The sequence below is a fragment of the Cygnus olor genome, chromosome 5 (assembly GCF_009769625.2).
Source record: "Cygnus olor isolate bCygOlo1 chromosome 5, bCygOlo1.pri.v2, whole genome shotgun sequence".
Classification (NCBI taxonomy): domain Eukaryota; kingdom Metazoa; phylum Chordata; class Aves; order Anseriformes; family Anatidae; genus Cygnus; species Cygnus olor.
Genome location: NC_049173.1, coordinates 17,340,672 through 17,367,988, shown reverse-complemented (window position 1 = coordinate 17,367,988; position 27,317 = coordinate 17,340,672). Strand labels below are relative to the sequence as shown.

The 27,317-nt window shown below is 41.3% G+C and overlaps 2 protein-coding genes across 32 annotated transcripts in view; one reads left to right on the top strand and one right to left on the bottom strand.

Moving 5' to 3' along the window:
* The window catches only part of DGLUCY (D-glutamate cyclase), a 45,503-nt gene extending 43,087 nt beyond the window's left edge, over positions 1-2,416 (top strand). For all 11 annotated transcript variants that reach the window (XM_040559813.1, XM_040559816.1, XM_040559818.1 and 8 more), the window contains one exon: positions 1,961-2,416. In XM_040559813.1, the coding sequence (XP_040415747.1) occupies positions 1,961-2,104 (144 nt within the window). In that variant the 3' untranslated portion in view covers positions 2,105-2,416. The remainder of the gene's footprint in view (positions 1-1,960) is intronic.
* GPR68 (G protein-coupled receptor 68) lies at positions 868-26,250 on the bottom strand. Of its 21 annotated transcripts, XR_005820656.1 has the most exons (9): positions 25,603-26,250; positions 24,684-24,800; positions 23,506-23,595; positions 16,388-16,507; positions 5,851-7,646; positions 3,851-3,906; positions 3,039-3,169; positions 2,442-2,512; positions 868-1,879 (listed from the first exon to the last, which is right to left on the bottom strand). XR_005820656.1 is itself a non-coding variant. In XM_040559824.1 (6 exons), the coding sequence occupies exon 6, from the start codon at positions 7,505-7,507 to the stop codon at positions 6,428-6,430; it is 1,080 nt and encodes a 359-aa protein (XP_040415758.1). In that variant the 5' UTR covers positions 7,508-7,646; positions 13,961-14,023; positions 16,388-16,507; positions 23,506-23,595; positions 24,684-24,871; positions 25,603-26,250; the 3' UTR covers positions 868-6,427. The 21 variants fall into 21 exon arrangements, 5 of the variants coding, with proteins under 5 accessions (XP_040415758.1, XP_040415757.1, XP_040415760.1 ...); XR_005820652.1 differs by adding an exon at positions 13,961-14,023 and having other exon boundaries at positions 3,039-7,646; XR_005820653.1 differs by adding an exon at positions 13,961-14,023 and having other exon boundaries at positions 868-1,799; positions 3,039-7,646.
* Between the last annotated feature and the right edge of the window lie 1,067 nt (positions 26,251-27,317).

Genomic DNA, 27,317 nt, shown 5'->3' with positions numbered 1-27,317 from the left:
TGTTTCTATTTGCATTCATATATTCGTATGTATCATCATGCATGATATAAGCTGCTGATAAATGACAATGTAGTGCTTTTTATGCTAAGAGTGTCTTCAGGTAATTTCCTTAAATAGCTGTATCATCACTGTATTGTTACATGATGTCAAGACTGACACCATGTAACTATAGCTATTTTTTCTTTAATAGAAACAGAGTGGCTCATTTCACTTTGTTACAGCTAAGATGTAGGATGCATTACCAGGAAATATAAGATAAATGTTTATATGGAGTGCATTCAAAAAGCAGGTTACCAAGTTATACTGAATTCTCTGCTAAACAACCATGTAAGGTATGCTTTGATTCTGTCAGAAATGTTTATATTTCGGCCATATATGATAGTATGTAAAATACAACCATATTGTGTATAAATTCAGATCTAAAGCTACTATATTCTAGGTGGTTTAGAAGTTTTCCTAGAAATAAAATAAATAAATAAAACAAAACAAATTATTTAATAAGAAAACGTTAGACATTTTAACATTGCAATGTTTTGTTCATTCATCTGTGTCCAGAATATAAAGGACTTTGCTAATGTTTTTGCAGGGAATATCAAATAAGAAGTATTTGAACCTATAGAGCTGTCTGTCAAGGACACTGGTAGGGCTTCTTATGGTAGTAGCGATTTCCATCAAAGCAGGGTCTCACACAAATGTAAAGTAAAACAGACCAAAAGACCAGAAGAGGCATTCTTAGAAAGAAGGCATTCATAGAAAGAAAAGACGTTCTTGAGAAAGGAAGAAAAAAAGATATGTATATGACTACATCAAGGTATTATGTAAGTTACGTGAGGGGAGGGGTGGAGGAAAGCGAAGACGTGACTAGGCTTTTTATTCTTCTTAGATTTTTATTAACAAAATTCGAGGATTAAATTATCTTTACAGAAAATGCTAAAACCTTATATGAAGAGTTTTAATGTGTACATTTCATGTCAAATGAAGAGCAGAGTATATAGAATAATGACATTTTGAATGTCTCCAGAATTCTCAACGATTCCTGAAAGAACAGACAATTTATGCACTGAAGGACTTTTTATTATAGCTACCACGGTAAATGGAATGTGTAAGCTTCATTGAAATTCAGCAGGAGGTTCAAAATTTCACAAAAGGGAAGAGGTTTCTAAATTCTGAGATTCTGGGAAATTTCACAAAAATGATTACCGGAGAGAAGAGAGAGGGGTCTGTCTCTTCTTTAATGGTGCTACTGAGGCTGTGGCTTTTCAGAAAAAACTTTTGGGAGGGGACAAAACAGCTACATGTAAGTCCATTTGAAACCAGACTCTTCCAATTTCACTGTTGATAGAAGTAGTGTTTTTTCAGAGCTGATTTTATCCCATCTTTTCATCTCACAATGCTAACTGGCCCATAGGTCACAATCGAGGATTTTGATCCCTCTGTGTACTATAACAGCTCAATTTGGAACATGCTTTATATCTGCTTACACCACTGTTAAGCAAGGAAATAACAGTTATAAACACAAAATTGAGTTTGCAGTTCTAAACAAAGGAAATTAGACATTACTTCAAAGCATTCCGGGAAAGAGCAACTTCAGGTTTGTTAGGTTCCAGCCCAGTTAGTTTCTCTTGTTAACCTTTTTCCCTGACATACCCTCTTCCTCCTCTGTACTTTTTCTTTGAAAATGCATCTGCAGCTTGTTGCTCTGCTAGGGAAACAACAGGTAGTTTTTTGAGATACTTCAGGTGGAGGTTCCTCTGATTCACATTTGCGCAATATAGGCACTCAACATTGACACCAATGTGCTGTTTGAGGGAGTGTAGAGAAGAAAAACAGTGTTCACGAACTGCTATCCAAAATGAATGAGGATGAGGTCAGAGTCTCCCTAGGTTTAAAACAAAGATCTTGATGAATGTTTTTGTCTGATTCAGGATATTAATTATGTCATATTTCTTTATCTTTTAAGGAAGAAAAGCTTCTGAAAGCACTTGTGCAGCACGGGGTCCGCAGTGGAAAAACTGCCAGTCTAGAAATGGAAGTGGACGGGCTGCCCTTCTACGACACCCACTCGCTTATGATTGAGAAGCTGCTGCAAGAGGTGCAGCAGTAACTGCCCCGTAAGACTTCCAAATCAGGAGTTGCTCCTACTTTCTTATTTCCTAGGCTTTTTCTGATCTTTTTTACCTTGTAAGAGATGAGTCTCTGTCTCTTAAGTACTGGACTTTTCATCTCTGGTGTCTTGCCCATGCACAACCTGTTATTATTGCCCTTATAATATTTTGGTGAAGCAGGAAGGAGATATCATGATGATTTGGTCTACCTTTCTTTTCTGTAATTTCATAATGGATATTAAATGATATTATATACTAGGAGGTGATCTGGCTTTTACAAAGAAAACTTCTCATTAAAATGAAATATGATTGCATTGCTGTTCCTGTTTTACTAACCTCGTAACTGCGACAGGAAGTAACTCTTGTAGCAACTTGGATTTAAAAATACTTTGTGGTGGGGAAGACAGCTGCAGTGGAGTATTCAAAACAAAACAAAAAACAGTGTTACAGCAGTAAAAGTTGTTAAATACTTGCACACTTCTTCCTCTAACACTGTTTTTTTGCAGCGGTGGGTCATTTGTGGAAGTGCAAGGAGACAAAGGGAGGGCTGCTATGAAAATAAGGGCAGCCTTGAAGACTTGCCATGTAAAGGGTAGGCTGCACTGTTTGCCTCTTTCATATCAGTAGTTTACCATTTATAAATGGTTAAACATTTTGTCCATTTCTGCGTAATACAGAAATACTGTAGATTTTTAATTCTTAACAATAGGATACCCTAAATGAGTTCGGTACATAGTGATTAAAAAATAATGCCTAGAAATCAAAGCACAATAAGAAATTAAAGAACGTTTGCATTCAGTAAAATTCTGTAAATGAATTCCAGTTATAGAAATACAGCTCTTGATGAGACCGAGTGAAGAAAAATTAAATCTCAAAGGCCTACTAACAGTGAACCAGTACACGACAAACAGGTGTGAACTGTGCCTGACTTACGTCTTTGAAAGCTGTGCTACTACGTCAACTCAAGATGAGTGTCTGGGCTGAAGATGTGCTAGTTGTCAGTTCTCACAGCAGGAAGGACAGCCTCTGTTTTGCACTGCACCTCTCAGACACTGATGCTTTACCTGTCATAAAATGATTATAATGGTACAAAAGGAGAGCATCAAGCTATTGTGCTTCAACAGCATCCAAATGGCAGTTCTGTTTGCCCATTGCTTTTTCCAAAGGACTGTATTTCAACAGCTAACAATGTCTTAAATCTGTTATTCTTTCTGGCAGGTGAGGTTTGTTTTTTTCCTTCTTATCTAAGACAAACGCGTAATGCTTTGAGAATAAGAAAAATCAGTTTGTACCACAAACACCAGCACACTTAGAACATTAATCTTCTGATTTCCATGAGGATACACAGCCTGCAAAGATCTACAACAGTTGAACATGTATGAGAGAAAATCTTAATGCCAGAATGCTGATAGACAGTCAGATTTGCCAAAGGTTCCAATGGATAATTTATGGCTCAGCCTTTTTTCTTTCTTTTTTTTTTTGGATTAATTTTACTTAAAACCTTTTCAAAGGACACTGTGGTTAAACTATCTCACAATTAGAAAATGGCTCCGTTAGCAGTCTCCAAAATTATCTACCTAAAACCATTAAGTAAAATATTCAGTAAGAATACTTGAGTGTTTTTTTGTTTGTTTTGCTGTTTTTTTTGATTTTTTTTTTTGGCCAAAGCCAGTAACCCCATAGGATGGCATACGTTCACTGCTGCACAGAACCCACAAAATGAAGTTGATATAATTTAAAGATACCTGTTCAGATAAAGAGTTAGGTGATTTCTTTCTCTGTGGGCTACATGCTTAGTGACCTATTAGATGAACAGATGTAATGTATATTACTCTTTTCAAACACTGACTTTTATCAAAGGAACTTGATTTGATAAACTTTTGTACTTTTCTTACCAAAATACAAGTTTTAACAGTCAGATTTTGTTAAGAAGTATAAAATGTAATAAATTATTAGTCTTTTTCTCTAATGCGCATTTTAAAAATCCTTTCTTCTGTGCAGTCCCAAGCCCTGTATTTAATCCAATGCCAATATGTAACATATCTCTAGCAACCCTTGATTATGTTCAGGATGAAATAGAAAAGCTCTGAGGTTTACATTCCCCCCATGGTGGTCGCAGTTCTGCAGCCTAAGCCCACCCATTACAATGTAGAAAGAGTTGATGAAATACTGACTTTGTGCTGGGGTGGGAGGGAGAGGCAACCTTTCCCTCCCCGCCTGGTTAGCAGGTTAGATGATAACTGCAGCAGGATGCCGGACCGTTACACAAGTTTCCATCTGATTTAAACTGCAGCAGCTGACCAGAAGTTAACCACAACAAAGTACCAACATAAGTAAGTCGTAATCTGTCAGATGGCAATTGCATGTAATGTGGCATGCTCTGCATCCCAGCTAATTTAAACAACATGGGTGACTATAAAGAATTAAAGCATAAACAGGGCAACAAATGTTTTATCTTAGAACAAACCACGTGTGTGTCTTGCAGCATGTCAGGTCATGGGAGCCTGAGTAGTTGGCTGTGTTTTTAACAACGTACACGGATGGATTATGGCAGTCCGGAGTCCCTGCCTTCCAACTCAGCTGATACAGGCAGACTGGAGAGATTGGAGGAAAGACTAACAGAAAGTAAAGCTAAACAGCACTGATAGCCAGAAGAAAAATGCATGTAATAAGGTAATTAATCCAGCATGGTGAGTGGTCTAAGTATAAAGAAATGTTAAAAGAATTAAACAAAGCAAATGTTAACCTAAGCAAACCTAATCCCCTCCTTAGAGTGGGGACATGAATCCTTTCTGCAAAAGCAGAGGAGAGGATCTGTAGTATGACAAATAAACTCTTGTGAGCCAAAGCCATAAGATAGTTATTTCAAACACAAAATGAACAAATATAAAAGAAAATAATAAAAACCATTATTTATTAAACACATTGCCTAATTAATTCTAATATTGCACTCACAAGGGTGGTTTCCAGAAAACTCTTAGAATATGCTGCCTTTTAAAAAACACAGACAAGCGAGGCTGTGTACAGTGACATATTTGAGATACCAGGTATAGAAGGTCTGTCTAGACAATTTTTTGACATTAAAAAGAAACAAAAAAAAAAGCACTGCTGCATGTTATCAACTCCGCGTTGCAGATACAGAGAGGTGTTTCAAGAAATGCTTGAAACTATAGAATAAGTGAAAGGATGAGGTAATATTCATGGTGTAACAGTTACAGATACGAGAAATTATGATGAGATAACAAAGAAGAAACAGGATTCATTAGTAGAAAGAATATATATATATAAATATATAAAACACACCACCAACAAAAAAATAGAGAGGACTTGGTTGTAGAAACAATATTATAGAGCACAACGACCTCATCTTTAACTACCATTGTCTCCAGGTATTCCTGTATTTTGTTTCTGATACTGTATTTACTGAACAATGATGAAAGCCTAAGCTATAATATCTATTAGTGAAAACAGAGTTTGAGCAGAATCCATTTAGGAGTTTCACTGACAAATCCACTGTTAATTGCCTGCATGGTCTGTGCTGCTCAAGACCCACAGATTTGGAAGGACACAAGTCCAAATCCTAACAAGGTTCAGTAGAATTTAGTTGCAACTAAATTCACGTTTGAAGACATTGATTCAGAGAAATGCATGGGTTAAATGCACCACACATACTACAAACCTCCCATTCTTTTCCAAGTCAACAAATTGAATTATTTATCCCAATCAGAGCCAAGAGATCTCATACCTCTGGAAGTCAATAGAAGCCTTACGACGAGTTTCAACAGTCAATCCACACACTGAAGGTCTCAGCAGATGCTGAATTTCTTGTGCCTGTTGTCCCAGAACATCTCACATTATTTGATCAGTTGTTTTAGCAAGTTGGCTCTTGCAAGGTCTCTGCACACCTTTAAACTAGCTGGAGAAGGAGTTATTTCAGAGAAGTACATAATACGTTGAGAAATGCATCAATTTTTTCCTTTCAAAAGTAGTTATGGTAGCACATTTAAGTAGTAATAGTAGCACATTTAATTTGTTCTGTCTCCAACCTTTTCAACAGATCGTTGAGATTTTTTTTTCTCCAGATGCTGCAAAGAGACAGCAGTTAAAGAACTACACCATGAGTACTAGCTTATTTCAGTCAATGCCAGTTGACTGGTTTTGAGTGGTACCGTAATGACAATATACATGATTGTAGCTAAGGGCACCTCACTGTATTGCATTGCTAATAAGCCTTTGGGAGGTAAAACTAATACACAGATAAATCAGATGGATACATACAGTCATACATGGAGATTTTACACAAGTGTCCTTTTTGATGAATGCTATAAATAGCCCATGTTAATTGAAGAGTCTTCCATTATTTCAGTAGCATCACATGATTTTTGTAATAAGCCTGGCTGTTGCTCATGTTGTGGCCTGTTCGGAGTTTCTGGAGCACTCAGCTGATAGGATTCTTTCATCTCAGTCTTTAGACATCCTAAACATGTTAAACAAGAGTCTCGCATCTTGGCAAAGTTATGGTAAGTGCTTTCACTGGAAAAACAGTACAATACTGGGTCAGCAACACAGTTAAAAGTAGTCAACAGGAGAGAAGCATGGTAAATGTTAAATATTTTGTCAGCAAATGAGCAGTTGTTCTCAAATACGCTGCGAATTACAAGTAGGATATGGTACGGTGCAAAGCACACTAAAAAAATGAAGACAGTACTTGAAACCAGACGTTTAATTTGGATTTTCTTCTTCTTCTGAGTGCCGTGACTCTTATGGACAACTCTTAAAATTCCACAGTAAGAGAAGGCCAGCAGAAAGAAGGGGAAAAGGAAGCCAGCAGAGAAGCGATAGTAATTGATGTTGTGCTCCCAGTCTTTGATGGGGTAATGCTCAAAGCATACCACATGGCTCTCGGCGTCCATACTGATCTCCCCGTGTGTAAAGACAAACCAGCAGGTCATTATTTCCTTGATCCAGATAACAGCGCTCACAATCATAGCAGCCTTCATTGTCCGAAACTGATGAAACTGAAAAGGGTGCACTACTGCTAGGTAGCGGTCAATGGAGATGCAGCAGAGGAAGCCCACACTGATATAGATATTCTCATACAAGAGGATGCCACAGATTTTGCACAGCAGTTCATCATAGGTCCAGTTGTCATGCTGTAAAACATACTGGATCCAGAAAGGCAAAGAAAATATGTAAAAGAGGTCTGCTACAGTCAAATTGCAAAGGTAGATACCCAATTCATTTTTAGCCTTGATCTGTAAGTACCCGTAGTACAGTGACAGGCAGTTAGCTGGCAAGCCTATTATAAATACAAATATGTATACCACGGGGGATAATGTCTGGTGGATATTATGGTCAATAATACACTGTTCAGTTGCATTGTCTGTGGAATTCATCATCATCTACCTCTCAACATGTATCATTCATCAGGGTCTTTAATGAATAGATGTAGAACTTAATTTCATCCAGTTTCATATACCACTTATTTCATCCACAAAAAGTTTAGGCTGAAGTGATGACTCGCTGCAGGATGTTAATAACCTGGTGGTAAAACACATGAAAATCTTAAGGAAGAATATCATTATCAAATCATCAGTTTTCAGGAAGATGTGTTTTCCTAGTACTAAATTTTCTTACAGTCGTTGACAGAAGATAAAGCCTGTCTGGGAAATCATGATTCATATGAGTAGCTCTGTGTACTGTGCACATAAACAAAACTTTCTGTCAAAGAATTTCCAAGCAATTTACAAACATTTGTCACTTTAGCTTTATGAGTATCTAAAAGGTGAAGAAATATCATCTCTCTTTTACAGATAAGGCACAAAAGCAGTAATCCAATCTGTTCAAAATGGAAATATTTCTCTGGCAAAGCAGTAGTTCACTCAGACTTCCTTAGAGGATGCAAGGTGCACAGAATAGTTGATTTTTAATTTCCATTACTTAAGTCTCCCTTTAGATAAAAAATACCATAGAATATGCATTTCAACCCATCAAGATGAATAAACTGGAAATTTTAGCAGTCTCTTTTACAGTTAAGCATAAACACAGTCCCAAAAGCAAGCTGTCTGTCGGAAAGACACTTTAAAAATCTGGCATAATGTCTCCATGGTCTTAGTCCTATAAGATAAGCTTTTACAAACTCCTTATTTGCCATGGACTTTCAAAAACCACCCATTATTATCTGTACACGGGATCTTCCCATTTCATCTGCACTGAAGATGTATACAATTGTTTTCACCCAAAGAATCTTCTACAATCCAAACATGTGCCTGGACAAACATTTTCCGTACTAAACTATTACTGTTTCAGACCGTTATAAAAATCACTGCTGACAACAGGTTAGCACCCAGTTCAACCAGGACAAGAGTTAAGCCTTCAGCCAGCCCACAGTAATTAAACCCTAGACTAAACGAAGTATCATATTCACCCTTTTATCACCTAATGTGATATGTTCAGTCACTTTGGCACAAGTGCTCAGGACTGGAAAACAGCACACAAACTGTGCCCCAGTCTTAGGGGTACGTATGTTTTATGTGACGATGCAAGACAGTGAGATTAGTTCTTTGAACCACTACCAGAAAATGCGCAGTTGTAGCATACACTTTGGGAAGGTTAGCAATTTGTATGATCTTCGTAAAGCTTCGGTTAATTTGGCTTCAAAAGGAGACAGCATTGTCAGGGACAAAGATAAAGCCTTGTTGTTCTTTCCCATTTACTACCCTAATTTGCATTTTTCTTTTTAAGTGTCTCCAAAACTACTAAAATGTCCAAAACTGCTTGTGCAAAAGACTGGTCGAGTCTAGGCCAGCGCAAGCTCTGTTCTGCTGCTCCTGTTCTCCTGCAGCTCTTTCAGACCGCCCCTCCACCAGGGCTGGCACAACAGTGACCACAGACATAGCGAGCACGGCAGCAGAAATGCTGCGGAAGGGACCCAGTCACTGACACGTCTGGTTTAGTTTGAAGTTTGCTCCAAGAGATTGCCATAACCTTCCCTGTGGAACAACGATGACAATGTTAGCATCACAGGTGCGTACAGAAATTTATCCGTGACGTTACATGCAGATTTCCCAAAGGACTGACTGTTACGTAGGGGGCATTTTCACTCCTCTAGCACCATCCAGCACACTGTGCTTTTCTCAGGGGCTGCACAACCGCCATGCATCTTTACTGTCTACAGTAAGGTCTGGCATCAAGCCTGCGAGCACCGTGCACAGAATCTGCACTGAGACAGGTTTGACAGCCTAACTATCCACCTCACCTTCTCCATTCCAAGCACAATTGTATTTGAGTTTGTATTTGGTATAATTTCTTTATAATAATTTGGTGACTTTTACAGGTAAGAGTTTGTCTGCACAGAATGATTGTCATAACCAGTTACAGCCTAAAATGCCTAAAAATCTGGGATCCGTCATCTAACCTAACAAATAAAAGCATCCAGTCAGTGCCCAGCTGCTGTTGGTAAGACCAAATTAATAATTTAAAAGACTGTAGAAAGTATTTTGAAGGTTGTCAATACCTTTCAAGAGTCAGAACTGTCTTTATATGTTCATAGTTCAAGAGCTCTCTGTTTTTTCAGTGTTACCCAGTAGGCCAATATGGGTCACAGTATGAGAAAATCTGAGAAAAAGCAGATGTCCTCCACAGTTGCACTGTTTTTTTGAAAATGCTTCTTTTCCTCTAAGAACTCAAACTGTTTTTATTAAATTATGTCATGAAGAACATGATTGTAAAATTCATATCTGCTTAGCGTAAAAGTCTGGCCAGAATGCAGAATGTGAAAGACACAGAGAAAGTCTTATTGATACGATATTGTTCTAATATAATACACACTTCTGATTACAGTAATGTTTCCTGCTCCTGGAGGAAGTGCTGGCGTGCGCTGTTTTGGGGCCAGGAAGAGAGGGCTGGCTGTTACAAAGGTCCAGATTCTCTTTGGCACAATAGCTGCTTTATGCTGCTCTTCTGGTCTGTGGATGAAGTGAGCTTGGAAAACTCCTCCTTTGTTTCAACGTCCTCAGTGTGGGGGCTCTGAGACACCTCAGGGCCCTCTGACCACCTCGTGCCTCACCAGTGACAGTTTCAGTAGCCAAATGAGAAATATAAAGGTAGTTTACCTTTCTCCTTCTTTCCCCACAAACCAAGTACATTAACATAGCTCTGCACTGGCCAGGAATGAAACCGCATGCTTTTTCATCAAGACTGGTATCAAAACATTGCAATGAGGGTGTCCAACAGATGTTGCGGAAGAACAGCCTTTAAAGACCACTCTGTTATTAGGAATATAATACACAGTAACTTACAAGCTCCCTGGCAAATTGGAAACTGAAGGAAAGGCGAGGCAGGGGATAGGAAAGAAAAGACAAATAGCTCCCTCATTACTTACTAAGCCAGCCTAGATAGTAGGAGGAGAAAAATGAAAAAGTTGCTGTAAGAAAAACATCTGGGGTGCAGATAATCATAAAGCTGAAAGCAGCTATGGATGGGAACACACAGGCATTCCATTTAGACAGCTTTAATATGTTAATAGTGCAGCTGTGTGGGTTTTTTAGAGCTTAGTTTATGTAACACCTCCAGTATCACGAGTCCGCAGACATTTCCAGGCAAGATTTCTCTCTCTCTCTCTCTCTCTCTCTCTCTCTCTCTCTCTCTCTCTCTCTCTCATATGCCCATGACTTTACAGTGTTACCTACCTAAGCCCCAGTCTTGGCAAGAAAACATGTAGATGAGCTCCAAACACTCCTCTTGTTCTTGGATGAAAAATAAAGCCAAGGATCTCTGGGCTTTGGAGAGCCTGACTTTTTCTTGTTTAAATAAGCCAACTTTCATCACTCACTGACAATTCAACAGCAGGTTCTTTTTTTTTCCAACTCCCTTCATACCCTAGCTGCTGACAAAAGCACGATTCCCACCCTGCACTGTGAACTGCAGAGCAGCTCACATCTTCAGTGCTGTCTGCTGGTGATGGCAAAGGAACTAACCCAGAACCACTGACAACAGCCTCTTCAGCTCTGAGTAATAGGATGGAGCCTGGCTGTTGGTTTTTTTCTTTTCCTTTTTTTTTTTTTTCTTTCCAGTTTCAATGATTGCTACAAGATTCCTCATAAGAAATCTGTCTTTGATTAGATCTACACATTTTTAGCCAAAGGACTTCCTGGTACACATTTGCAAAAGTTGTGCTCACAGCTTGTCTCATCCACAAAGCACTTGTTTCCGTGAGCAGGGAGGATAATGTGGCTGTGTGCTTTTACATGGCAGTAGATCTCTTGCTGTTTAATCTGTCCCTCCACCTGTCATACATCACAAACAGACCTGAGTCACTTGGCGTTCATAGCAGGACTTGGACCATGCTGCACATCTTGGAACCAAAAATCTGAGATTGTTTCAGTTTTGGATTTGGTTCAGATCATTACCTACATAAACACTAGCCTTTAAACCCCCACACTAAACTTCTCCCAAGGCTCGAGGGTTTGTCAGCTTGGTGCAACACTGGTTCACAAAGCCTGGAAGAACAAGGTCAGAGGAAGGGGCTTGGAAGCAATGAGTAGCAGCAGAGACCAGGGAGCGGTGGAGCAATGTAAATTGGGCAGAGACTGGCAGGCCCAAACCTGAGAGAGGGTTAGCGGGGCGAGGTGGGGCGGCTGTGAGAGCTGCAATAGGAAAGGCAGGATCTGAGAAAGGGAAAATGGCACCTGGTTGCTGAGCATTCCTTCCACAGAAGATAACCGTGCTTTTATTACTATTTTAAGAGATGCTTTCTGCCCCTTCTTGCCTCCTCCGCACGCTCAGTCATCTCACTGGGGCGATGCTCTGGCTAAGAGAGAGGAAAGAAGGAACAACCGTTCCTTTGTTACCACCTTTCTTTCTGAAGACTCAGGTTCCTAGCTACTTGAGAAAGCTAATACTGTTAGACAAAATCCCCCTGAAAAAATGTAGAATGAAGTGGAAATTGGGGTGCATGACTAAGGCTGACTATGAGGAAATGGCACAACAATGCCTGGATTAAACCAGAGGAATGATGAAGTAAAAAGGTCACAAGTGGAAAGAGCCAAAAAAGGCAATAAGGATGTTTCTTTTCTTTATTGGCTAGAGTATCCAATTCTTATTGGAATATCCTGTTTCTTACTTCCCCAAGGAAAGGAAGGGAAAGGAAAGACAAGTACATGAGGCAGAAGCAGAAATTATAGATTTAAACATGGCTGCAATATTTGCTGTTATTTTTTATTTCAATCTTCAGAAGCAAAATTGTGACCCAGTATCTCACAATTTATTTTTTTTTAACAATAGGAGAGAAGCTCAGACAAAGTAGATAAGCAAAGGCCAGCAGATATTTTAAAGTCTCTGTGCAGTCTGAGAGAATCAGCTAGAACAATTTGTGAATTACTACTGATGATGTTTCAGAACTTACGGCAGATTGGGGTAAAACAGACATATTGCCTGTCTTGTGAAAAGAGTGTTTGAAGAATCGTACACCAGCCAGCTCAGCTTCAACCAGAACAAGCTGTCAGACAATCGGTACACATACATGGGTATTTACAGCAGTGACTCACAGCTGCTCAGACTCACCCCAAGCGAGTCCTGCCGTACTTCAGGAGCGGATTGTGAGCTGGGGTTGGCAGCTGCACGCACCTCACACCCTTCCTTGGGGAGATGGGAGAAGCTCTGACCTCAGCCCTACCTGCCTGCTGTCAGAGGGCCGGCTCAGGCATGGATGGGTGCTCTTCTCTGCGTCATGCAGCCTTATCAGGCTGCAGCTCATGTTGCTGCTCCAGGGAGTGGAAATCAGAGTTGGAAGGGATGAAGGACAGTAGTGGAAGCTGGTCTCATCTCCACTGATTAATCCATGAACGTATTGCTTCCCATTCCCTGCAACTGTCAGCCTTGCCTCACGCAGCCTCATACCCAAATGTCATCCCAGACGTGTCAGTACCCCAGCTCCCAGAAATGACCTTCCTCAGCTCAGTGCCACCCCTGTCCTCATAGCCTCTTCAGCCTGGTTTCAGCCCTGACAGCCCCCTTCTCAACAGCTGTAGCTCTCATGATATCATAATTCCTTTCTCACACAGAGTCCCATACACCAGGGCTAGAGGTGTATGGAGGAAAAGCAGGACATCAGAGAGAAGAGTTAGCAGCTGCATTTCAGGGCTGGAGAAAGCCAGGGAGGATGAGGGGGAAGAGACGGGCAGCAAGGACAGCAGCGCTGCTTTAGAGATGCTGCTGCAATAAGAAACAGACGCATGGATTCAACAAGAAACAGTAGTGTGGGACCAATCTAATTTCCTTCTTTGATGAAGTATGTGTCTGCATAGCTGGAGAGGAAGCAACATATGTAGAGCATCTTGATTTCATAAAGACTTTTGACACATCCCAATGTGCATTTTCAGTAACACCTGGGAAACTGCAAAGGCATTATACGTACTGCCTGATGTGTGCAACCACAGTCAAAAAGCAGTCACCTGTAGTCACTATTGATCTGGAATGGTGGATTGAGTTGGGAGCAACAATTTGCCCTTTTCAGGATGCTAATTACTATTTTTATCTATTCATATGACATCAATTCATAATTTCATAATTTCTATCCTGTTAATAGTGGGATAGAAAACACACTTATTAAATCAGAACATGATACCGAGTTGGGAAGGAGTACGTAACAGTCAGGATTTAAAATGATCTTGGTCTGAAAACAAAATTAAATCCACCGAGGACAAATGCAAAATTACCACGCTTGGAAAGAAAAAATCTGACTGTCAGTATTCAATGGGGAATATCTCGTTATGCAGCAGGATGGCTAACAATGCATTTACAGTCACTCTGTTACTGCTCAGAAGAAAAGAATTACAGTGGGATGCAGTACTTACACGGCATGAAGCCAGGCGCCCTCTCCACTCACCACTGATAAAGTCTGTGGAACCTTTTGCACTCTAAGAAATACACAGGCAAATTAGAAAAAGTCCAAGTATTTTGGGCTACCAAACTATATAATCCCCATCTCTGTCTCCACAAATTCAAAGTTATATTGCCTTACAGACAGGCATTTCCTGCAGGTAACTGGTTAGTGTTTGTGAAGCACTCAGATGTCATACCAATGACTCCAAGAGATAAACCAGTGGGCTACAGGACATTTATTAAAGGTGGAAACAATTCTAGTGAATAAGGTATTTTATCCTTGCTGAACACCTGGGATAAGGCAAGTTATTACACAGCTACTCGTAAGGGCACAATGGAAAGCCATGGGGATGTGTGCACGTTAGCACTGTTAGCTCAGGGACCCGAAACAGCAAAGCTGCAGTGCTGTGACCCGTGGTCTGGGCAGATCAAAGGAAGAGGGTGCTGGCAGGCCTGGAAGAAAACCAAGGCAATGCAGGTTGACTGCATTCAGTTTCTACAAGAAAGGTGCTCAGGTTTGGCCCAAGCACCTCAGCAGGGCACTGGTTTTGTTGAGGTCAGATAGAGTTGGTATGGCTTGTATTAAGACAGAAGTCCAGTAGAAATTACGATTTTTTCATTAAAGATCATAGCCTGATTTAAATGTGCAAGTGGGATAAAAATTAGGTTGCACCAGAGACCTAGAGATTAGTCTAGAGACTGGAGATTTCTAATTGCTGACCCCAGTGCACTCAGTTGTGCTGCTCACTTTCTTTTAGTGCAGCTAGTTTTACACGCAGCATCAATGCGTCTTTTCAGGGAATACAGTTAATTTCTCTGCTGACCATATATATATATTTTAATGGGTCAGTTTCTAAACTTTTCTCACTGAATCTGGAATCAAACATAACGCTTGAAAATAGACACCAGAGTTCATGGTCCCTAGGAGTGTGAAGTATAAGTCGCTATCACAGAAAGTACACAGAAGTACTGTTTTTGTCAAACTTCTATGTGAAGAGCAGCTGGTTGCAAGGAGTTTTACTTCTGTTTTCTGCTGGGTTTGTCATCTGTAAAGCAGACAGGCTACCTCAGAGATTCTCTGCTGTACTTTCATTCCTGATTTGTTTCAGTCTGCTTTTTTCAACAGAAGCACAAACTCTGTATGTGCTATTTGCAAGAGAGTCTTACCAGGGGCATACAGTAAAAAAGGATGTATCTTTTCAACCCTCTGAAACCATCTTACGTAAATTGGGGTGGGGAAAAAAAAGGCATGAAAAAACCCCCAACCCAACCTCAATTTCTCAAACTGAATTCCCTTCTAAACTTATTTTAGGTCTCCACACAACCCATTCCATATTTGTTAACTTGTGAGGGGAGCCGTCTAACATGAATCTCTGCATACAACAATAATTATTCCTCTGTGTGTTTGTTTCAGTGGGAGGAAACCATAGAAGTATTCCAATAATTACAAATCACTTTACTTTTGTCATTACTGTATGACTCCATTTATAAGCCTATTGTCAAAGAAGGAAGCCAGCAACATTTTTTCAGAACCCACATAAACAAAAGACTAATTAGTCACCACTGCCCAGTTTTCCCTAGCACAGACATGCAATTATTCACAGCATTGGGTAAATCCATTTGCTCAAACTTTGATATCTTGGGAATTTGCCTCAACTTCTTAATTTCTGTTTATCATCAAATTTCTCCAAAGTCTGAAGTAAGCTACTTACATTAAATATTTCATCACTAAAACTTCGGATGCCATCTGAACCACAGTGGTGGTATAGTTCAGGGTTTCGTGCCCATACACGTCACTAGGAATTGATAATGCTAATTTGAGTAGCAGTTTCATGTTGCTACTCAAGAAAAGAATCTTTCTTTTTCTCCTAGTAAGTTAATGCTTCTTGAAAGCACTAGATTGGACATTAAATGTGTTGTGTATGATTTTTTTTTAAATACTATTCCAGTACAATGGTCTAAACACTATAGTTCCAAGTGGGTATGCTAAAATATTGCAGCACATTAGCAAATGCAAATGTTTACTCCTTGCTTCTCCAGTAGTTAGCCCCATCCTCCTCTATCTCAAGCTTCACAATCTTCTAGTAGAGAACATTTTAATGGCTTCGTTTGGTGGCTTACAGAGTATCAGGTATGTCATTAACTGTTCTACAGAATTTTTCCCTGGCCACCAACAGCTGAAAATATTGATCTATGCAGCTAAATGTAAGCAGTGTGGGCTGACTGATGCAAGGCAGCTAGAAGCCAATGAAGATAGTCAATGTATATTAGAAATGAATTAATTCATATACTTTCACGACCTCTAAATTTAGTTCCAATGCTCATTTCCCATCATGGTAATGTAGTTTAATCTTACAAGTGCCTTACAGTGGTGCACAGGATGGAGAGGTAGTACTCACAGCCTGCTGAGACTTCCCAATGCGATATGTTTCCTTTGTGTTGGTTTTACCCAGAAGCATATTGTTGACTCCAGTTCAGTATGTGATCATTGCAACCCCCTCATCCTTGCCAGTGTTCTGCTGTAAAATACAATATGCCTTATTAAGGACTTCTTTTATCAGATGCAATACATATCTCATATACCACAGTTTGCACATCAGTTAAGAAGACGACTTGGTGTTCTAATTAAAAGGACAAAGGTTAGCCTAGGATGATAATCTGCTGGGATATTCAGGATATTTTTTTCTGAAATACTGACATTTTCCAGGAAGGTAAATTTTGCATTTCAACAAGTTCCCCCCCATGACCTCTCCCAGTATAGACTCCGGGGTACTGTGTAATACTGAGTTACTGGTCCATGGTACCTTAGCTCTCTTACAGCCACCCAAAAGTGCTCAGCTGCTGTCTTTCTAGGTGGTTTCCTGCTTAACTGAAAGTTTGACTTATAAAGTGGGTTGAATGTAGAACATTTAGGTTTGTGGTCCACACTGATTCAGCTATTTCTTACAGAGCTTCATGATCTGCAGGCTTGTTTAGTCTAAAGAAGACCATGATGAGGGCAAACACAGCAAAAACCTTCAGACATGATAAAGACTGTTGCAAAGAAGGAAGCGTGCTCTCTGTGTAAGCCTGAACAAGAGATAGGGTTAAACACCACAAAAAAAGTTTCCACTACCAAAGGTAAGTGGAGCACTGGGGTAGATGGTGTGTGGGATGTAGAGCTGTCTTAAAGTTTAGCAAACATCTCGAGGATGGTCCAGCTGATGCCCCTTGAATGCAAATAAATGTTTGGAGAGCTCTCAATACCCTCCCCTATGCTCTTCTCTATTACTGTTTGTCAGGTGACGTGGCACAACAGACCCTTCTGGCGACACGCAATAGCATGAATACAAACTGTATAAATCTGACATGGAGTAAAACCATTTCCACCAAAAAAAAAAGTTTTGAAATGAGTCATCATTTTCTTTTCTTTTTTTTTTTTTTTTAGTGTTTTGGATTTGGGAATTTTTCCCTTAGAAATTAAAGCTATATGGAAGTGAAATCTACATGACTTTACGTGCACAAAAAATAATTTAAAAAAATCCCTGGTCTGCCGCTGTAGCATTTCATTGGACATTTTGACACCTTAGGACTTCTTAGATGAGGTCTGCCCATATGAAGGACAACTTGACATTAGGGGGTAAGGAAGGCAGAGGGGACAATATACACACATTGTCCCACATCTCAAAGTGCTTTATGTTCTTTACCTAGGTTTGGGGCTGTTTTACCAAATGCAAGGTCCAAACAACTGACTGAGCACAGGAAAGTGCTGAAAAGAAACTTCACTTTGGAAAATCCCTATTTATGGTAATAATAAGTTCACACTATGCGTATTTTCAGGCAAGCAATCCAACTAATAGCAGGGAGATGAATCATATAACAGGAATTAGTCATGCCACAGTTGTCTCAAGCAGTTGGCTCATAGCTTTTGAAAATGACCCTCATCTGCCCCCTCCTTCCTGCTGTTAAAGATCAGCCAGGTGGATGACGTGACCCTCCAGGATTTCACCACTGCGCTAGCTCCTGCTCTCAGGATACATCTTCCTGAGGCTGCCTGGATGTGCAGGACAGTGGGTGGAAGAAAACTCCACATTACACCACTTTCTGCATAAATCTTAAATCTCTCTGTTCCTCAGAGAACAACTCCAAATCTTCCTTTCCCCCAGCTAAAACCTCAGCCACCTCAGCCTCTCTCTCCTACAAACCTCCTCAATACAGATGACAAAACGCCGCCCTGTCTCCGCCTCACAAGTGGGCAAACAGGTAGTGAACAACTGCAGACAATAGAACCGCTCATAATCCCGAATCTGTGTGCCAATCCTCATTTAAAGCGAGCTGGGAAGAAGAGCCAAGCCTAAGTAGGTCTTATGGATTAGAAGCCACACAAGCCATGATCAACAAGCAAAAATACCAGTAAGGAACAAGGCCTGGAACAATTGTGTTGTAAGCTTGAGACTGAGAAGTAGGAACTTCTCCCTCCTGAAGTAAATGGGCTCTGATTCATTTCACCATCTACAGTCTCGGAGCAAATCGTCTCACTCTTCTGATTCATTTTCCCAGACTCTGTCTGACTCTTTACTGAAGCTGCAGCCTGCTCCGATACCAGCACCGCACTCCCCAGGGCAATGCCAGACGTCTTGCCAAGAACTTAGCGACTGAAGATTTAGGCCATATCCATACCACATTTCAAACACGGCTACCTTCCTCGGGCTGCCAGCGCGCCCCCTGCCCTTCGGCACCGCCACAGGGCCCATGCCCCTCAGAGCAATGCTGCCAAGGGAGCTGTGGCCCCACACACAGGGCCCCACAGATTTCTGAGCGGGCTGAGCATGGGCCGCAGCCCCCTGGCAGCCCCCTGTGCCGGTCAGTGCTCGCACACGGCTGGGCAGAGCACATCAGGTGTTAGCCCCTGCCTTGGCCCAGACACTTAAGGCACAGTACAGATGTAGCTGACGTGTGCACTGACAGCAGCCTGCTCTCCATACCCACAGGCACTTGAAGCAAGGGCACACCCAAGGCAGCCCCTGCTGTTGAGCCTCCCCTGCATCACCCACTGGCTACGAGGGAAATCTTGTTCAGAAGCTAACAAGTTAGAGACCAAAGGAGGGACCAAATTCTCCTTCTGCTTACATCTTTTATAATACCACTGCCTCCAGACAGTGTAATTAAACCTAAATATCAGAACAACATGCCCTCCAAACAGAACCATCTCATTAACAGAAAGTAATTAGGAAAGCTAATCCCACTTAGAGCAACCAAACATTCTGTACAACTGCTTCCCCTCCCTCACTGATAGCTCACTGGGTAGAGCTGACTGAGCAGCGTTGCTGACGAGCAGCAACTTGGACGAGCAATAATCAACATTTGACTGATCACATCTGACAAACAGCAAAGTCTGTCTGGAAGAAAAATTTGACTTGCCAAGTGTAACTGAAATGTGGTTGAAGCTCTGCTGTGTCTAAAGAGATTGAACAGACCTCCGGTCAATGTTTTCACTGTTGCACACCCCAGCAAATACTGATACATTCAATAAAGTCGTCATCTCTCTTTTAAATGCTATTATCTTCATATATATATTCATTTTGTACAGCAGAAGTTTTAAGACATGGAAAAGTAAAAAGCTGTTTATAATATTTAGAGATTTTACACTTCCTCCCCTCATTTTTCTTTAACTTCATTTGTATTCCTCTGTTTGGCTTCACTTTGATCACAGAGACAAAACTCACGACAGGAAATAAACCCATTCAGTGCCAGCACCTAGCATCGCGTGCCCTGTCACCATGTACCGGGTTTGTGTTTTTGGCTTACACTGATCCCATTGTGTGTGTTTCAAACCTTTCTGTTCTAAATCCTGTTCTTCAAGCCTAGCACACCATCCACCCTTCCACGCAGTGCTGTTTAGCCGAGCTTGTTTCCTTTCAGCCTCAGCTGAGTCCCCTCAGTTCAGCCCGTTCTGTATTTTTCTGGGGAGGGGGCATGCATGTGTGTCTGTCTTCAGATAGTCCCCATCTAGCCTGTAGAAATTTAACTCTTCTAGCTATCCCTTTTTGCTGCCTTTAATTAAGCTTCCCTCTTTTGTGCAGTTTCCTTCTTGGAAATTAGCCAAGTTTCCAGAAGATCTAAGTCAATACCCACATCTAAAGCTTGTTCTGCAACGTTATTTCTCAGACTTCTCATGATTTTGTGCCTTGGACAAGGTTTTCCTCTGCACTCTTTCCCTCTTTGCTCTCACTCCCTAGATGACCACTGAAAATTTCAGTTCTTTTCACTTTTTTCTTCTCTTTTTAACTGGAAGATACAGGACTCCAGCGACCCGGTCCCCAGTGGAAATATCATTCTAAACAGCATTTGCCAGCATCTGTATCTGCAGGCTTCCTTATATTTTCATTTCCTGAATTTTCATTTCCTCAATTCTCTTATTTTTCATGTAAAAAAAATATTTTGTTACTCAAATGATTTTAAGTGCTAGTACCTTAACTGTCATTACAACTTACACAAAACCTGGCATTCTATTCTATTCCTTCACTTCCGAGCGTCCTCCTTTCCTAATGTACACGAGCCCTTATTCTCTCCTCCATTTTCCCAGCCATACCTCTGTACCCCTGCCTGCCCTCGCAGAGGGTGTAAGAAGCCTTCCTCAGCACCCTGCTGTTGAGTTCTTATACTTCATCATTCTGCTGAAGAGCCTAAATGTTTCCAGCCGCTCTCCATCACACCTTCGGATGACACCATCGTCCACGTGAGCCACGACTACCTGCCTCCCCTTGCCAGAGCCCCTGTCATTTTTGCCACCTCTCTCCTTGGGAGGCAAGTCACAGCATCCCCTCTGGAGTCACAAACTCAACCATCCATACGCTTGAAAAGTGACTACCCTTCTCTAATCTTCTTTTAATGAAACAACCTGCCCACGATAATGGTATAAATCTGGGTAAAAGAGGTTCAACACAAAAATTGAGAAAGTACTTGAGGAACCATGACCTCACAGAAATGGAAAAAGTTTATTTTCTAGAAAGGTATAAAGTTTATTTTATAGTGTCAGAGAAGCAACCTATGGCAAAGGTAACAAGCTTACTGTAAACCATTCACATGTCCCAACATTCACTTGACTAGAGAAGAGAAAGAGAATCAGTTATTTTCATAGGGGAATTCTGATGAGTTGTTGGGTAGAAGATGGACAACCTTGTGCAGGAGAGGTGGGATTCTAACGCTAATCAGAAATGCAAGTTTTGCTCTGGTGTGGAGGTGTAAGATTCTCTCTGAAATTTGGACACAAATTCAAATTCCAAGTAATAATGTTATGTCACCTTAGTTTAAGCCTCTAACTAGTTTAACAAATAATTCCTACATTGAAAGCTGTGTCTAATTGCTTCTTAAATGTAGAGCATAAAATAGATACACACTAATTAGATATGTGCATAGACACTAAATCATTAGCCATCAGAGTAAAATTTCTTCTTCCTTTCACAGAAGGAAAATAAAATTATTTGGCATTTTATTCAGGTGTCATTAAAGTGACTGAAGTTTGATAGTCTGATTGCATTTGCTTTTGTAATACGTTCATTCTTGATCTCTCACTCCTCAAAGCTCGTGTGTCTTTACTGTCAGCCAAGAGCAAACAATGTGAGAGAAAGGAAGTTTGAAAGCTTGCAGAACGAAGCAATGATGTTCAGGAATGAGAGATTAAGCTCATCCTGCAGCAAAAGCTGTCTGTAGCAATTTTTAAGTGGAGACTGTCAGGAGGATGTCTCTTGTGGAGCGCCAGTAGCAGCAGCAGAGTGCCCTCTCCGTTACCTATAGACCAGAATTTCTATTTGCTTCTGGCACAGTGACAGATCTGTGCATAAGCATCCCCAGATCAAATCCCAAGACAACCCGGCTGCAGACGGATTTGTTGCCACAGAAACAACTTCTGGCGGGAGCGCTCCACAGGGAGGAACGGAGTTCTGTATCCCTCAGGTGAGCCCATCACTCAACCTCTCTCTAACAGAGCATTTTAAGCCTAATATTCAGTCTTTTTTCTTTTTCAGGCATACTAGCTGTAGCTTCCAGATGAAGTGGCAAAAAAGTTCTGCTTTTGCTACCCAGCAGATTTACAGAGTTCAGAGCACGGTTTTTAGTGGAGACAAAGGAATTACAGAGGATGCATCCATCCCTCAGAGCATAAAGTGCAATGTTGTTCCTAGCTGCTGATTATTACTAATACCTTCACTTAAAATTATTGGCCAGTTTCTCCTAAACATTAAAGCTGTTCTGTGTCTTTTCAAAACCAAGTACCATCAGCTGTCAGGGACAGCAGCTCTGCAAATGCTTCAGCTGGCAGAATAATTCATAACAACTGTTAAAAGCCACTCAAAATAAGCTTTATAGGAAAAGCAAATCTCTTAGAGGAAACATCCAGCTAATTGTAAGGTAATCAGCATCACAAGGCCGCCATGTTCTATTTCCACAGTTCTTCATTTAAAAATAATTAGAAAAGTTGTGTAAATGCCCTCGTGAGCCCGAAATAACTTTTTGTTCAGTTATCACTGCCCTGACACAAGAACATGCAGCAGCAATAAAGCCCCAGCGAAATGTGAGTGTGCCCTCAGGTCAGATCTAAAATAGCTAGCAAGGAAAAACTTTTCATCCCCGTGAGCTGTTCAAACAGGATGCCAGCAAAACTCGCAGTTACATATCTCCTGGTTCATCTGAGCAACAGCAACCACAGGGCTGCTTAGGAGAGGTAGATGTATGTTAATATGTACACCTCTGAATACTTGTCCCCTCTAACTGCGCTCAACCCCAGATAAGAAGTTTCCAGTCCATCTGACCATCCATCTGTCCATCAGCTGAGCCATGCTCTGGGCCCACAATGTTAGCTGGCATCTAGTGTGATGACATCTAGCTCAGCTGGGATGCATCCTTCTCACTTCTCTCCCCTTTCCCCTCCACCTCTCTTCTCTCTTTTCCTGCTGTCTCAGGTTCTTTATAGTCCTCAGGTCCCAGAAGTAAGGGAGTCATTTTTTCTCTGCCAGCCACAAAGTGAGTTAAATAAATCCCACTACAGATGCCAAGTGAGATGAGTTTTTTTTTTTTTTATGAAATATTGGAACCATCACTTCTTTCTTAATTTAAAACTGTGATATTCAAATCACAATGCTGTGATGTAGACATTATCACCTCGCAGCTGTGCCCCCCTATCACAGAACAACAATATTGGTCTGATTCTGTAAAACCAACACTTTCTCATGGTGCACTCCCCAGACCCTGGAAAGATTCCTAGAACTTTGGGGATTTATCTCCTATTTTATCATTGGAATTACATGCAGCTTTACAGCACCAAACATAAGCTCAGCTGGAAAGAGTTACCTTCTGCCTCTTCGCTCATGTAACTGAGAGTGCTTACAATTGCATGCATAGAAGCAGCGAGATATGGGGAACAACAAAATACAAGCAATAAGATGGGGAGGCAGGAAGGATAGCGCTGAGGACAGTAAATTTTTGGTTTGCTCAGAAAAGGAAGAGGAGAGGGCATTACATGCACGGGGGATTGACTTACTTCTTAGCAACTTCTTGATTAAAGCAAACTTGAAAGAAGAAGTGGTCAAATGTCATACTCTTCTGGAGGCAATGTGAACACAGGGTGTTACTGTGGAAAAAGTCACAGCAGGAGCTGATTAACAGACTGCTCAGAATGTCCTGAAACGCTCACAGTGACGGTGTCACATCTTATGAACTTGTGTGTAGCCATTTTTCCTTGTCTCACTGTTAAATTTCCTGAAATTTTTACTAGATATCTGCATGTGTTCTGAACAGAAAAGCGCAGTACAAGGCTGAAAATTCTTCTAAATTTTCCATTTCTCAACTCCCCATCCCCAACCCACTTGGAAGTGGATCTCTCAGTGATTTACTTTCTTGCTTGCTTTTCAATGACTGCCAAGAACCAGAAAAACACATAAGTAACACAGGCAACCTACCTAATGAATGTTTCTAATCCTATTAAAAAAAAAAAGGGCAGATTAATTTCTGATAGAATGGATTTCGTTTCACTACACAACCCTTCACGTTTAAAGTTTCTCTAGCAGGTTCTGAACAGCAGCAAGAAAAGCGTCTTACTGTTTGGAAAATATATTAATGGCAAACTTTTGAGAGACAAAGACAAATCTATATGGCTGTACACAGAGTACCTACACACCAAGGTTTAGCAGTTTTCTGCAGTTATTCCTAACTTTTGGGCTATGTCTTCAGAGGAAGTGAAGTATTTAAATACCTTGTTAATTATTTTAAAAAGTTTGTATCTAGTCAACATATATGCTCCTACTAACTGCTCTGAAAATGACTACTGAAATTTATCTAGTGGCTATTGTTCTTGTTCCCTGCTGCGAACACGACACAGATTCTTAGTTTATCTTAACAATTCCCTCTCATCAATACAACTTCAACATCTGGCTCTCCTTGCACCTAACTGGAACTCCAGAAAGTTTTTTTGGAAGAGCTTCTATTCAAAGTTTTCCACTAGTGGGAACCTGCCAAGGAAATTCATTTTGAAGTTGTGAATTTTTGGACACGTTGCTTTGGTTGAGTCCTTGGAATCCCTCCTTTGTTTTGCTTTGCTTCACTTTTAACAACCTAGCCAAAAAACTGTTCTGCCACCTTTCCAGGAGTCGTAACATTATATAAGCAATGATGGAAAAATTGTTTGCTTTTAAGAATGAATAGGTAAAAAATGAAACTCACCTGTGAGCAGTTTATACAAAGATGGTTTTCCTGCAGAGCAAAGAGCACAAGACTTCCCTTCTTCCAGCTTCTGCTCAGGCTGCTGGCGAGGCTGTCTTCCTCCAGCTGTGAGCGAGGCTGTCGGTGAAACAGTGCAGGGAAGGAGGAGGAGATTGTGTTCCAGCTCCTGTGTGCTCTTTATAGTACAACTGCAAAGGAGTCGAGTCAGCCAGCCCAGCCCTCTCCTCCCGCACCCACTCATTCATAAATGAAAGAGATGACAGTGCCAGAAGCAGACACTGAACACAGAGATGGGAACGCACACGGAGCTGCTCACACCCCTACCTACCACCGCCGGCACAACCGACAGACACACCGCGCTGCAACCACGGCAGCTGGTGCAAAACGGCTGCTGCGTGCAACTTATCTGAACACACACAGATGCTGCCTTGTGCAGGCTGTGTACTCTCACAGAGTACACAGAGCGTTACAAAGTATACAGAGCATCAGCGCTGTTATTAGTTTTATTTACAGTAAGTTGTTCCTAGTTCTCACTGAGAGCAGACCTTCGTTACGTCCAAACACAGCCCAAGCTGAACTCTGCACAAGGGAGCTGCTGCTCTGAATGTGCAAGAGCAAGATCTGGGAGGGTGCTTTTCCTTCCTGTTGCACAGCAAGAGAGACTGGGGCATAAACAAACTATATGGTTTGTCCAAGGTCAATGAGGAAGACTGCAGCAGATGCAGAAGCTGGTGTGCTGCTGACTTGCACTGCTGCTCTTATTCCTGCAGCAGAGAAAGCTGCCCCTCAGACTGTGTATTAACCTGTCCATCACTCACACTGAAAGGCACTACTATAAAAACAGATAGGAATTACATCACTGAAGCTGGAAACAAAAAGCTTTTTCCCAGTTCAGGCCATGAACTGATGTGTAACTCACCCGATGCAGCGCTCTCCTGTGCTGCTGTAAGGACACTGGTGACTCTGTGTGCTCAGGACAGCACCTGATGAGTTCTGTCTGCTTGCTGCGTGGGGGCGACAGTGCCCCAAGGGTGGCCAGGGACCAGAAGGCAGGAAACAGGAGTCTTGTGTTGGGTAGTCCAAAACAAGAAAATGGGTTCTCTATTTCTATCCTGGTGAAAAGCACAGAAGAACGTAAGCAGGGAAACTTTTTAAAAAAAAAGAGGAAAAAACAAGGATACAATGGCAATTACAAGACTTGGAAATATTCCAGGAGTACCCATGGCTAACGTCAGAGCCAGCATCAAAAATAACTCCTCGTTCCAAACACAGGCAAAGGGCCCTTCAGGTATGACAGGCTACCAGATGGCAGAAACCTTCCTCTGCCAGGGCCTCTGCCAGAGCAGAGAGCTAAAATTATCTGCAGGGTTAAGGGGCCTCAGAGTTTTTGAGGAGGGATGCAGCAGAAAAATTACAAAGTTCTTGAACGTGACCTGAAAAGGCTGCAAAAAGCACCAAACAGTCCTTTGCAGGCTCGCGCTGCAGCTTGGAGGATGGCAGAGATGCAGACAGCATACCGGGCTGAACGGGCCACGCACAGGCCCCTGGGAACACGGCCAGAGACTGATCACCTGTGCAGTATTAAAGAACACGAAGACTTAGTATCAAATTCATCGGCACTTTCAGAGCTCTCCCCCACCTGCATTTAGACTTAAGAAAGTCATACGGATTGGGACCTTTCAGGAAGCAAAGTAAAACTTTTGTTTTAGTGCCTTTTAATGCACACTTACATACCCTTAGATATTGCAGCTCTTTTATTAGTCTTAAAGGATTTATAATGGATGATATTAAGAAAATGAAGTGCAGTTACTTCCTTAGCAATGGGCGTGCTACTCTTCAGTAAAGAAGCAAGAGGGTGTTATACCGGACTACTTGCCTCTCCTGAGAGCCTGCTGGGGCAGAGATCACTTGTTGAGCATCCAGGTCTTGATGGTGGCTGTAGGTAAATCACTTCCACCTCCTGCAGGCTCCAGGCTACGAGTCTGGAAAAACAAGTCTTGAAAAGACCCCTGGACAGGGATTACCCCCTTTGGGTGCCTTGCAAAGCAAAGACACCAGTGGAAGTCACTGTCGGCAGCATTTCTTTTCTAGTTCCCACCTGGGCTGCAGTTCTCAGTCACACAGAAGTAAAAACATTTTCAAAGATGTGTTAGACGGATGTTCGATACATACAGGTGCTCAGAACATCCAGACAGCAGAGCCTTGGCCACCAGACACAATACATGTCCTTTACAGTGAGCTTAAAAGGCAACACTTGATCAGCTCACCTGGTAATTAGGCCTTGCAAGTGGGGCAGCAAACCTCCTTTTCCTAAAATTAGAGCAAAATAAACTCCAGAAAAATCTTGGTTTGCTTTTCTTTCATCCAGCCATTATGTTTTGCTTCTCTCGGCACGTAGATGGTGTAAAACAGATTGCTGAAGTAAAGGGATTTGGTGTCTCTGGTCATCTCCTTCTCTGTTACTTCCTGGGAAGCAGAACACAGGCTCCAGCACACACACACACAGCAACTGCACTTTGGGATCTATTTAAAACTCTAAAAATGAAAAGAAATGACTGTTCCTGTAGCCTTTTATCTCTATAAATTATACAGCAGCTATTAAAGCTGACAAATCGCTAGTATTTGGTGCAAGTG